Source organism: Melopsittacus undulatus, chromosome 3 (assembly GCF_012275295.1).
Source record: "Melopsittacus undulatus isolate bMelUnd1 chromosome 3, bMelUnd1.mat.Z, whole genome shotgun sequence".
NCBI lineage: Eukaryota > Metazoa > Chordata > Aves > Psittaciformes > Psittaculidae > Melopsittacus > Melopsittacus undulatus.
The window spans coordinates 16,217,155-16,229,479 of NC_047529.1; the positions used below are offsets into that span (position 1 = coordinate 16,217,155).

Genomic DNA, 12,325 nt, shown 5'->3' on the forward strand with positions numbered 1-12,325 from the left:
GAGCCCATGGGCATTTACACATGGGCTGGACCTCAGACCTTCATGAATGTCTTGTAAAGAACTGTAAAAGGTAGCAGAGACAAGACAGCCTCAGGACTGCACATTTGTGTGGAGGCCTGCAAAGATGTTGGAGAACATCTGGGAACTGACATGAAAGCAAGTTGGAAACCACTACCAGACAAACCCTGCTCTCTGGGTGAGATTACAGCCTGCGTTTTCAGGCTGGGGAAGCAGGGGCAGATGGAGCCCATCTGGAGTGACCGAGGAGATGCACATGAGAGACTTTCTTTTTAGTGTCCTTTGTCACATGGTTTCTCAGCGGCCTCCCTACAACTGCTCTCAAAGGACATCCCTGGGCTGTCGCTTCATGATTTATGAGTAAGCAAATTGTAAAAGGGCTCTCTCAGCTTAGGCTTCTTGACTCTGGGTCTCACCTTATGGCCATGAGGTGTCCAGCCTGGAGGACACAGAGGAGATACAAGCCTCAGATGACATGCAGAAGCACAGCCACTATATCTTAGATACCAGAAATCTTCCCTGGGATGCAATAGCCAAACCACACCATATCTAATCCTTTTTATCTTCTTGTTGTGGCTCTCACTGGAAGGGTCTTTGCAGCAGCTCTGATGCAGCTGCCGGGTTTCCCCACTGTCAGCATTGGGAACATGTCTCAGATCAGAAGCAGGTTTCTGTCTGGAGCAGCCACACTGTCGCCCTGTTTCTCAGGATTACTTGGCAGCCACTAGCTTACTTGTAAGCCTTTGCTGCACCTCTCGGTAGCTCCCCTTTCTACCTCAGCAGGGGATGAGAAGCAGCTTCCAAAAAAAGCAACTTCCCTTTTCATAGAAATAGGAAGTGAAGCTTGCTTAGAGGTCAGGTACCTCAGATGTGCTCTTCACCAATGGATGAGCCACTGCTCTAAAGCTCAAAGCACTCAGCTAACCTCTCCTTCCCCAGCCCCAACCTGACCACCTACATGCCTCTCCACTGCCCTTCGCTGGAGGACAGCTGAGCAGGTGAAATGCAAGTTTGATGAATCTTCAAGGGCTTCCTCATTTCTGTATCTCTCTGGTATGCAAAAGGAGGCCAGCACACCTGGCTGAGGGGTGATGGGGTGGGTGTCTGCCCTGGTTGTCTTCACAGTCACCCTCTGCTGACCCACTGGGGTAAGAGGCATGGTGTGACCCCCAGCACTTGCAGACCCCTGCTTATGGCCCAGAGAATCTTTCATCCCTCCGTGGAGCTTTCTTCCTTTGCCTGGAGCACAGCTGCAGAGCCAAGGCTGATTTCCATGCCATGTGTATGGTAGCAGTTTACCAGGGAAGACACTTCATGGCCCCATGAGCAGCACTGAGGCACTAGGCACATACACCCTGGTGCTCCCATCCCACACAGCATCATGGCCTCAGCCAACCTCATCTCGTCCTTTGTAAAGGTCCTCTGCCTTGACCTCAGCTTAGATGTGCTCTGCAAAGCCTTTCTTCCTGTAAACAACATGACCAGCGTGTGGGCAAACTTTAGGCTGTGCATGCATCACACTCTGTGGATGATGGTTTGTGTTTGTCCTCCTCAGTGCGAGGTCACTGCAGCCTGGAGCTGGCTGGGACCAGGCATCCCTTCCCTCCTGCTACCACATATAATGCAAATATGATGTCATGTAGTTACCCACAGATGTTTATACCGTGTTTTTTTGGGGCCTCGTCTCTGCAGCAGCCAAAGGAAATACATTGAAAACACCCAAGAGAAGACAGCTTTTCATGCACCCTATGGGAAACCTCAGGAATCTATAGAATCAAATCCCACTTCTTTTACAATATTCATCTCCTAAGACAGAGGCATTTCAGTTTTCCTATTGAACACACTGAGGCAGAGTGAGAAAGTGACTTCCTCAGAGTCACCCACAAGTCCCTATCCAGGCCTTCATTCATTAGACCACACTGCTTTGGTTGAATAGAGGGTTGGGGCTCACTAGAATGAGATGCATTTAATCTGAAAAGGGTCTTTTTCTAATAACAGAAAGGAAGGAGCATTGCAAAGCCAGTTTGTTCAGCTGTTCCCTAAAATTTGGTGGTTTGCATAGTGGAAACACAATCCATTCACAGTCATTGTAGCTGTTTTTAATGACGGCTGTTAATAGCTTGTGGGTTTTGCTGGTTTTCATGTCTGGGTGCTCTTTGGGTTTCTCTCTTTCCTCACTGCTATTTTCATTGGCGAGGTTGTCTGGGAAGTGCAATTCCCACCCCCTCCTGCATGATCAGTTTTATATTCAAAATAGAGCAAGGAATCCTTGGGGGGGGAGAAAAGAGCCGGTTCTGACACAAAGACCTGATTAAAAAAAGAAAGCCCATTAAACGCATTGGCAAAATCAGGCTGCTCCTGCAGTCATTCCCATGGATGGTGTGGATGTGGTGGGAGCCAGAGGTCTTTAACTGGGAAATACTGCAAGGGCCCTCAGCCCCATGGAGCATCTGTCATGGGTCGGACCGGTGGCTCGTCCATCCTTGGATCGCGTCTCCCGGAGCAGCAGCGTAGGAAGCAGGCAAGTAGGGAACATCCCACCCAGATCCACATCCCCCTGAGGGTGGGGAGAAGCCCAGGAGGTTTTTCTCTGTCCTCCTCCCTTCTCTTATGCCTCCTTCACATAATGTCCTCCTTCTGCTTCCTTTCCATAAGATCTGTGGGGTAGAGAGATAATGGGGGCACTACCCAATGGCTGCTAAGATCCAGCCCCGAGGGATGGTTTGCAAGAATGACATTCCCTTGGTTTACTGAGAATGGAGAGTAGGACAAGTAAGTGCCAGGCATGAACACCCTGATACCTCCATCCTCTCCCGTCCCCCCAGGGCCTTGGGGAAAGAGAAGGCATATGTGTGGGGAAGGCTGGCTGGAGCTGGGCACAGTGATGAGTAGGGGAAGCGCTCTGGCATCCAGCAGCTATTTCTGACATGTATTTGGAGGTGCTCAGGTGGGGAATTGGAGATGTACATCTTTCCTTACAGCCCTTTGCCTCATATGAGGATGGTGGGAGGGAACATCATTCCCTCTGAGACCTGATCCAAGGAGGAGGTCCCTGACAGCACCGAATGCCTGACCACAAGCCTGCTGCCAGCTTGACTGCTCCTCTTGGGACATGGCTAATGTGTCCAATGAAATGATGTCCTCTTGCTATGAAGAGGCAGCCTCTGGGAATCAGGGCCTTCAGGAAGGGCCTTTACCAGGGGCAGAGATGTGTAGAGATGTGGAGGAACATCCCATCCACCTCCTCAATGTCGCCAGGGCTGTGAGGGCCAGGACCTTCCCACACCCCTACAGAGCCCTCGAAGTGCCATGAAACAAAGCATCGGGGATTCAGGCCAAGCAAACACGGCCTGTGCCCACTTCCATAGGACTTAGATGTCATGTAGGGGTGGCCTGCAGAGGGGATTTTTCCCTACTGTGCTTCAACTCACCCATAGCCTGCTCTACAAGTGTGGTCCACAGTGCCACGTCTGGCAGCAGGTAGGTTTGAGGTCAAATTTGGGTTGAAATTCCAGCCACTGCAGACATTTCTGTTGATCAATGCAGTTTTGTGATAAAACCTCTCACACCTGAAGAACCCCAGAGATGCTCCATGTACACTAATAGATATGCCTGCTCCTCTTGGCCCCATCCTTCTCTTTCCCTGCTTCCCAGGTCATCCTGCCTCCCTGCAGAACCATCCCCATCAGACATCCCACCAGACTGATGCATCACCTGGGGTGAGCTCATGAGGAAAGCATGTTAAAGGGGGGTGGGATAAGCAGTCTTCCCCCCTGCTCTTCCTCCCTCTGGGACCCTGAGCTCTTCTTCTGCTTCCTGGCCAGTATCCTGTAGCTCAGTAGAGCATCTGCCAGGTTCCAGCAGGGCGAAGTGCTCAATGTAAGCAGCCATTTTTCCTCCAGACAGATGTTTTGGTTAGTGAACGACCATTCTGGCAACAGGAAGCTGTATTCTGCTTCTGGAGAGAGCAAGAAGCTTTTACTATCTTTTATTTCTTCTTTTTTTTTCCCCTCTTGTCAATAAACCTTTTGCATCTGCTTAAATTCAGGATCTTGTAAATCTGTGCGCTTCCACCCCCCAGCCTCACACACAGCCTTCTCCCATGGGGTGTCCCAGCTCTTTAGAAAGTCCTGAAAGAGGCAGATGTTCTGCTTAGTTTGTGTGGGCCAGGTTCACCTGCAAAGCATGGTCTAAGACAGGTGGTGCTTCAGGGCAGAAAGGGCAAGCTGGCTAGAGCTGCAGGAAAAGATCCCAAAATAAGCCAATGGGCTCCAATCTCATTTGCCAAGGAGAAGGGGGTAGATTTGTTCTCCATCTGCCTTTGATTGACAGAGAACAGATCCATTTGGCCACACTGGCTGTGCTAAAGGCTGCAGCAGGACAGCACTGACATTAACACCTCACCATCATTAGCTGAGGAGCCAGGATGATCCTGGGATTGCCCTTTATGCTCCCTTAGTGATGATTTAGACAGGCTAGTGTGTTTTAATGAGGCTTCAATGCAAGCACAAATACAACTTGATGTATTTATCCAATGAGGACCAAGACTGGATGGGATCTGAATGTTGCCTGTAGGGTATTGCCCATTCTCCAGCAAGGATGCAACATGCAAAGCAGATATCTGCTTCACTCCTCAGCATAAACCATGACATTTCTTGCTCTGGGCTCTCCAGCTCTTCACAGGGACTTTCTGCATTGCTATAATTGCTCCTCCACAGCCTGGTCCTAATGAGCAGCACCTTTTAGCTATGAAAACCACCCTGACATTAGCTGCAGACCCAGTGCTGTGTGTACAGTCACAGGAGGTCCGCTGTTCTCCTGCATGAAGGGAGAGATCCTCAACAAGACTTTGGCCAATGTGTCCTAGAGGATGGTAGCTGTAGCCTCTGCAGAAGACCTTCTGCATGGTCAGTGCTGTTTATGGAATAGCACACTTGTTTTAGCTGTCTTCTAACAACCTCCTACCAACAAAGCGGCTAAACACTAAAAAGATTTAAAAGAACTTGACCAGAACCCAGCAAAAGCAGAAAACAGCCACAATAGAAAATACTTTGGTAGCAAATCTTCTTTCCTATGTAAGTAGTTGATCTCACCAAGATCTTCAGTAATTCTCCTCTTCTGTATCTTGCAAAGTAATCCAAAGTTTCCAGGCCAGGAGATGTATTGAAGAGCTATTTTGTTGAGGAAAAAGAGAATTAAATGCATCTGGAATGTGCCTAGAACTGGGGGTTTCTTTTTCTATTGAATTTGTTTGCTCCTCATTGATGCAGAAATGTAAATCTGGAATAGTTTTATTATTGTATCCAAAGTGAGTTGATTTCAGCAATTCTTTCTGGAAGGGGGCAGATTTACAAAGAAAAATCCAGCAATTAAAACTCTTCATAATTGGCTATATCTGCATTTTCAAAGTATTTCCTTTAGGGTTTTTAATGCCACTTCCTTCTAAAAAAGATTTTTCTTAAAAAAATGTCATTCTGAAGTTTTATGATGAAGTGAGATATCTAATCTTGGTGAACTATGAAAATGCTTTATTGGACCCACCCTGAAATCTGAATGGAAAGGGGGCTCATTTCGTGATTTCGGTGGGCTTGGGGGTGGTTTTGGAGAGGCCCTCACAGTGAAATACTATTGGCTTGCTTGGGTCTTAACCTATTTTTCCATGGCACAGTTTCATGAGGGTGAGGCAAATGATGAGCCGAGACTTCTGCTTTTCTGCTAGGTTCTGTCTTGTTTTTCCCCCACATCCGCCCATGCAATCCCAAGGCTGTTTGTCCATGTCATCCACGTCCTTTTTGCAGAAGATGGTGCCGCATGCACATCAGAAACACCTTTTGAGCTCTCTTGCTCTGGCAGTGGAAACCAGCCAGCCACAGGAGATGGTGCGCTTATGATGCAGGGCTGCTTACTGTAAAGATGCGATTGCAAATGCTTGCAGTGCTTGGCTTAGTCCAAGTACCTACACCCTAATCTCTGATGTGCTGCAACAAAAAAGAGTAAGTGCAATTTGACACTGCCCTGTTGGTTTAGACCACCCTGGCATTCAAAACATGCCAAGCACAGGGGCAAGTCAGGTCTCCAAACTCTGGTCAACAAAGACTTGTGTCTGCCTCTCTTGACCTTGGTCCCCTGGAGTTCCAAGTTAAGCTTGATGGGTTGCTCCTGTAGGGTATGTTCTCCAGCTCTCTTTGAAGGCAGCTGTGTGATAGGACATTTAGTCATATCCTCTCCTATTCACTATGAAGATGCTGCCCAAATACCAGTGGAAGTGTTTCTGGAGCAGGGCATTGTGGTGGGATCTTCAGAAAACCTCCCTTGGGGCTGTTGCTGCAGCAACATCTGTACCCGCATCCAGCTCTCTCTAGCTGAAATGTCCCTCAAACTGCCCCTCTGAAGGTTACTGAGATTAACGTGCTTTCATCTTGTGACATGGAGCACACAGCTTGTGTTAGAGGTCCTATGCAAGCATTCAGTGTTGCTGTGACATGCATGTCTGTCCCGCACACGTTCAGAGCTGGATTATACACTGAGCTCACTGTCCTGGTGCTTATTGCCTTCTTCACAGAGGCTTGCTTGAGTCTCCCAGGAAGACTTCTGCATAAAATACCTTTAAGCAAAACTTAATGGCCATAAACTAAAACAAGAAGTTTCACCTCAACATACGGAAGAACATCTTTTCATTGAGGCTGACAGCACTGGAACAGGAGGTTGTGGAGTCTCCCTCTCTGGAGATACTCAAAACCTTCCTGAACACATTCCTGTGTAACCTGCTCTAGGCAGTCCTGCTTTGACAGGGCGGTTGGACTTGATGATCTCCAGAGGTTTCTTCCAACCCTGATGATTCTGTGGCTCTGTAACTTACCAGCAGCTAAGCTGGACTGTTTTTTGCTAAAACATTTTAAGTGTATGGAAAAACTTTGTGTTGCCTTGAATCCTTTTTTGTTCTATTTTGTTTTTTTTTTAACCTGAGTAAAGTTGAGGACACAAGCTTCCCCACTCCCCGTTATTACGTATAAACCAACATTTTTAGATGTGAAGAACTGCAAGCTCGCAACAGCAAATTTTAATGCTTTTCTGAGTTACTTTTCTTCCCTCAGTGCTCTTTTCCACTGGAAAAAAGAAAACGACAAAAGCTGGGAGAACTACTATCAGCTTTCTCTTTTTTATTGTGAAGCTAATTTTAAAAAGCATTAATCAGAAGCAGAAACACCGTGGAACAATTTACTCTCAACTCAACCATATACATTCAACTCAGCCATATACATTCAACTCAGCAATATACATTCAACTCAGCCACATACGTTCAACTGAGCCACCTTTTTTGGGAAGAAAAATATTACTTTAAAAGAAAACAGAAAGCTCCATTGGCTGCAGGCTGGGAGCTCGGCAGCAGCTCTCCACATCTGACAACGTTTGTCTGCAGTACTGTTTGGGGAGTTTGTAAACCAGCTGCCGGCATGAAGGATAGATGCGTTGGCTGGCAAAGGCTGCAGAGGCAACCTGGAGAGTGTGACCAGCAGATTTCACAGGGACTGTGAATAGCCAGAGCTGTGCTAACAACTTCTGTGTGTGTGTGGGAGCAAGTGACCTCTGTGGGAACCAGAGAACTGGTTCCATTTCCCACCCATGCTGGGACTTGTCGTTCATGTTTCTGTGCTGCTTTGTACGGATGTGTCTTAGACACAAGTGTGTGGGGTGAAAGCTCAGCTTGTGTAAGCATGCAGAGAGGTGTTTCCAGCCTCAGCACAGTGCAGAAAGGGTTGCAGTGTCCTCATGAACACAGGAGCGCTGCAGGGACAGTGGTGAAGCAGGGACAGTGGTGAAGCACTGGAACAGGTTGCCCAAGGAAGTTACGAATGCCCCATTCCTGGCAGTGTTCAAGGCCAGGTTGGACAGGGCTTGGAGCAACCTGGTCCAGTGGAAGGTGTCCCTGCCTGTGGCAGGGGTTGGAACTGGATGATCTCGAAGTCCTTGCCAACCTAACAGTTCTATGATTCTATGAGATGCCTAGGTTAGGGCATGGTCCCCACTCCTCTCAAACCCTGTCAGGGGAGTTGGGATGGCCACAGACCCCTGGTGGGACTTGCTGAGGTTGACCTTCCTCCATGTCCTTTTCCATTCTGCTCCACCAGGGCTGTCACTGGGAGCAACACAAAACCCCAAAACATGCATCCACCATCATGTAGGTGGTCCATCTGTCCTCTCATAAAATCATCCTCATGACATGACTGACGATCAAAACATATTACTGACTCGTGCTATATGTCATATCTTCTAACTCTGCCAAAAAGACAGCAATTGCCAAATCTGTATCTCTTTTGCCTTGACTTAAAATGATACCTTTCAGTTCCCTGGATGAAAAAGGAACTCCAAATACTATCACTATCCTGGCAAATAACAACATTCAGAATCAGAAATCCTGGCACAAGGATATCTTCTACCAATTTGCAAGTGGAAGAGTGGGAAAAGCTCACTTACTTAATAAATCACATATCATCGCATGACAACCAGGTTTTCTAAGCAAAGCAAACGCTGGTTGAACCTGTAAGGCACGCTGCCAAATTAAAATGAACTTGCTGCAGGAAACGCTGTGGCTGATTCAGTGGGGGAAACTTCCTCTCTGACTGTTAGTGCCCAGAGTGGTGCTGAAACCTGGGTATACAGGGATGGGTCATCCATAAAATCAGTTTAAAGAAAAGCTCAGAAAAGTTTGGATGCTGAAAACATTTTTACTGGGAGTGGGGGAAACGTGTACTGGGTTATCCTGAAATATTTCATGGAATCACAGAATCAGAATACTTAGGGTTGGAAAGGACCTTACGATCATCCAGTACCACCCCCCCGCCATAGGCACTGACACCTCACACTAAACCATATCACCCAATGCTCTGTCCATTCCAGCCTTGAACACCGCCAGGGGTGGAGCATTCACAACTTCCCTGGGCAGAAATATTTCACCAATTCCTTCCAGTTTGCTCACTTTGCCAGTGAAAGTGAAAACAAGACAGAAGGGAGAAGATAATTTAAAAAAAAAACCTCTAATATATATATATATAGAAACCTAATTTCAGAGTCCCAGTTTTTGAAATATTAGATAATGTGCTAGAAAGGAAAAAAGTTGCTTTTATGGGAATATTTTTTCCCACAAGTCTGGTTTGCTGGAAGCTTTTCTGAACACATCTGTTGGAGTTTGACTATCACAACACAGTGCCAGGCTGACTTTTGGGGGAACTGACTAACCATATTGATCCCTGGACCTCCAGTCCTGGATTCTCCATGTTCATTGCAGACCTCCAGGTAATTTGGCAAGAATAGGAGCCAACATGTCTTTGTTCAGCTACAAGTACTCAGGTTTCAGACATGTAGCCCACACCTTTCAATGCCTTTGGTTCAAAGAAGGGTCTGATGCAGACTTTGCTGCTCGATGGTGTAGATAACTCATATACTCATGGCAACAGCACTTAAGTAGTGCTGGCTTCAACTGTTCCCTGCTTTTTCAGGGGGCAGAGTAGGCTGGTTTGCCATGGTTTGGCTGTCTATCTTGACTATCCAGAGCCAGTATTATGTTAGAATTATTGACCAGAGCTGAAATTACATTTCTGAGCTGCAATTTAAATGATCCCTCAAGCATGAGTGTGGAAACCTTAGTGCAGACCAGAGGATCATCCATGGAAAGGGTTTGATACATCTGTGCCTGGTGATCCTTGAAGTGTCCAGCAGGCCTGAAACACTCACATAGGGTTGGGAAACATAATCCATGATGTATGGAGACCTACACGTTATGAGAACCCAGGGCACATCAAAAGGTACTAGAACGTTGCGTGTGGATGACTGAGTCAAGCCCTAGGCCCACACTTTGCAGGCGGGATGGATGCAAGTTACACCACATTTGACTCCCTAAGCTTCTTGCAGTCCTCCAAAGTATTGCATAAAGTCCCATGCCTTCATAGACAAGTTGAGTATGCATCTGTGCTGCTTAAGCATGAGGAACGGTAGATGCAGATAGCTACCACATCTGCATGCTGCTCTTGCTGTATGGGAAGGACATGACCCAGGGAATGCACTGAGCAGCATGAGTATGACTTGTTCCAGGGTCTGTGTGACTCTCCTGAAGAACTGGTACACATGAAGTGCACAGGGATATGCTCCAGGTTCTCCAGCACCACCTCTTCAACCCTCCAGCAGGGCCTGTATGTGGCATCACCCAGCTGCTCAATGACAGCTGGAGATCTCTGCATTGGAGAGGGGCCATACCCAAAGCAGTCATTTGCTCCAGTTTCTTTCTGGTGACCTGTAGTGTCTGTCTGAGTCTTACCTGCGAAGTGTGAAACACCAGAGTTGCACAGGAACACAAACGCAAGTTCCAAGGTAGTAGGAGGACTGTAGAACAGGATGATTTTAGACTCTTCTCTGCCTGATTTCCTGAATTCTCATCTCCAACTTGTTCTTCATGAATGAGAATACAGTTTTGCCCCTTAATGCCTGCCTCTTTCCCAGAAACAGTCTAATTGAAAAGCATTTTCTGGTCTTCCTTCCAGGATGGGGTTGCTTGGGAGCAAAAGTCAGTTGATGTCCAATGAAAAACATGCCTCTGGAAGCAACCCCAAAAGCAAGAGTAAACTTTCTGCGCCACTCAAGGTAAGCCTGCAGTTTTGTGTCCTTTTTGATCCTCTACAGGTTCACTTAGTGTCTGGAGTGATGCAGGCAGTATTTGTGTGTGCCAGCAGGAACTTGAGTATTTCTACATCCTAAAATTTGGTCACCAATTGGGAAATACTGTCCAAAGGGCAGAAAACAGATATTCATTCGTGGTTTCCTCCTAAGAGCTTCTTAATATGGGGTGAACTATCCAGCCGAGCCTTTCTCATTCTGAGCTTTTACTCTGTCAAAGAGGATGCCATTTTCTCTTTGGGGATATGCTGTTGCTGTGAGTTGTCTGCATGAGCTAGGGATGGTGGTGGTCTGAAAGAGCATGTCATGTTGAACCTGGCACGACTCTTTGTGTGGGCTGGACAGGGGTGCAGGGCAGGACACAGGGAGAGAAGGTGCAGTGTGTTCTGCATCTCTTGGTCACAAGCCCATCAAGTTGAGCCCATATCTTTTAGACAGTGCCCTCAGCAGTCTGCAGCCCTAGCTGATGTTGCTGACTTGCAAACGGCACAAAGATAGGTCAGATTCAGGCTGAGATACAAAGCTGCAAACCATGATGGAGACTTTACCATCAGGGGGACAACAGGTGCTCTAAAGAGGTTCTACAGCTAACCTGTGTTAGGGTGGGCTGAGAATGAGGAATGCTAAGGATCTGCTGCTCCCTTTGAATTCATGTGACCTGTGCTTGCATGGACACAGATCAGGAAGACAGTGGGTCAGTATTTAGGAGATTTCAAACTCTTTGTTTAAACTTCAGAAATCATTTTATCTATGTGTGTTGCTGTACAGAAGACATTAAGTTGTTCTCAGTTGCCCTTGTCAGCAGTGCATCCAGCAGCCAGCATAAAAGGTGATAGTGTCATGTGAAAACGTTCTTGGGTCTTGAGCTCTGAGAGGCGGAGGAATTGCCTATAATTTCTTTTGAAGGCAGGTGGAGATGTTTTTCACTCCTTTAGCTTAGTTCCCAAGTTCTCCCATGGTTATGAAGTCCAGTTTTCATGGATGTTGGATTGAACAAGATTGAACAAGAAGATGTTCTTTTCCTTCATTTCCTTCTCTCCAGCTCACTGGAGAGAGGAGCTGCTCTCAGTGTAGATACAGTATCATCAATCACCTTCTGACACTCATTTTTTTTTGCCACAGGCACTAAGTTCTCACATGTCAGGGGAAGTCCATATTTCTTTCAGTTAAATTAGAAAGGGCAGTGGGTGAGAAGCTCTCCCCACACACTGCTGTTAAATAGGAGTCCAGCAGTGGTGTGGACAGGAAATACTTGATGCTTCTAACTCAGCATCTGTAGTTCACTCCTTTGCAAGTGTATAAAAATACTGTTAGTGGTCAAACACCCACTCTAGTCACTAGGTCCTGTTCCCAGGACTGGTGTTTGAAGCTGAGTAGAGAGGCAAATGGAGCTCAGCGAGTCATTTACACAATAAATCTCTTAGCCCATGAAACAAGGTGGTTGTATCCCAACTGTTGATTAGGAGTGGTTTATGGTCAACTGGCCACTATCAGGTTCTAAGGCAAGCCAGACTAAGGATCATGTCAGCATTTTAAGGGTGTGCCTAGGTGAGTTGCAGTACCTTGCTGCTGTTTAATTTGCCAATATGGTCACTGCCTCCATTTTCTGAACATATTCCTGAGCAAAGGATATTCCACA

The 12,325-nt window shown here is 46.9% G+C and overlaps 1 protein-coding gene across 1 annotated transcript in view; it reads left to right on the forward strand.

The window, feature by feature from the left end:
* Positions 1 to 2,459: 2,459 nt before the first annotated feature.
* BLK (BLK proto-oncogene, Src family tyrosine kinase) overlaps positions 2,460 to 12,325 on the forward strand; it is a 34,381-nt gene continuing 24,515 nt past the window's right edge. Inside the window, exons 1-2 of the mRNA XM_005146403.4 lie at positions 2,460 to 2,539; positions 10,554 to 10,653. Coding sequence (XP_005146460.3) covers positions 2,460 to 2,539; positions 10,554 to 10,653 — 180 coding nt within the window. The remainder of the gene's footprint in view (positions 2,540 to 10,553; positions 10,654 to 12,325) is intronic.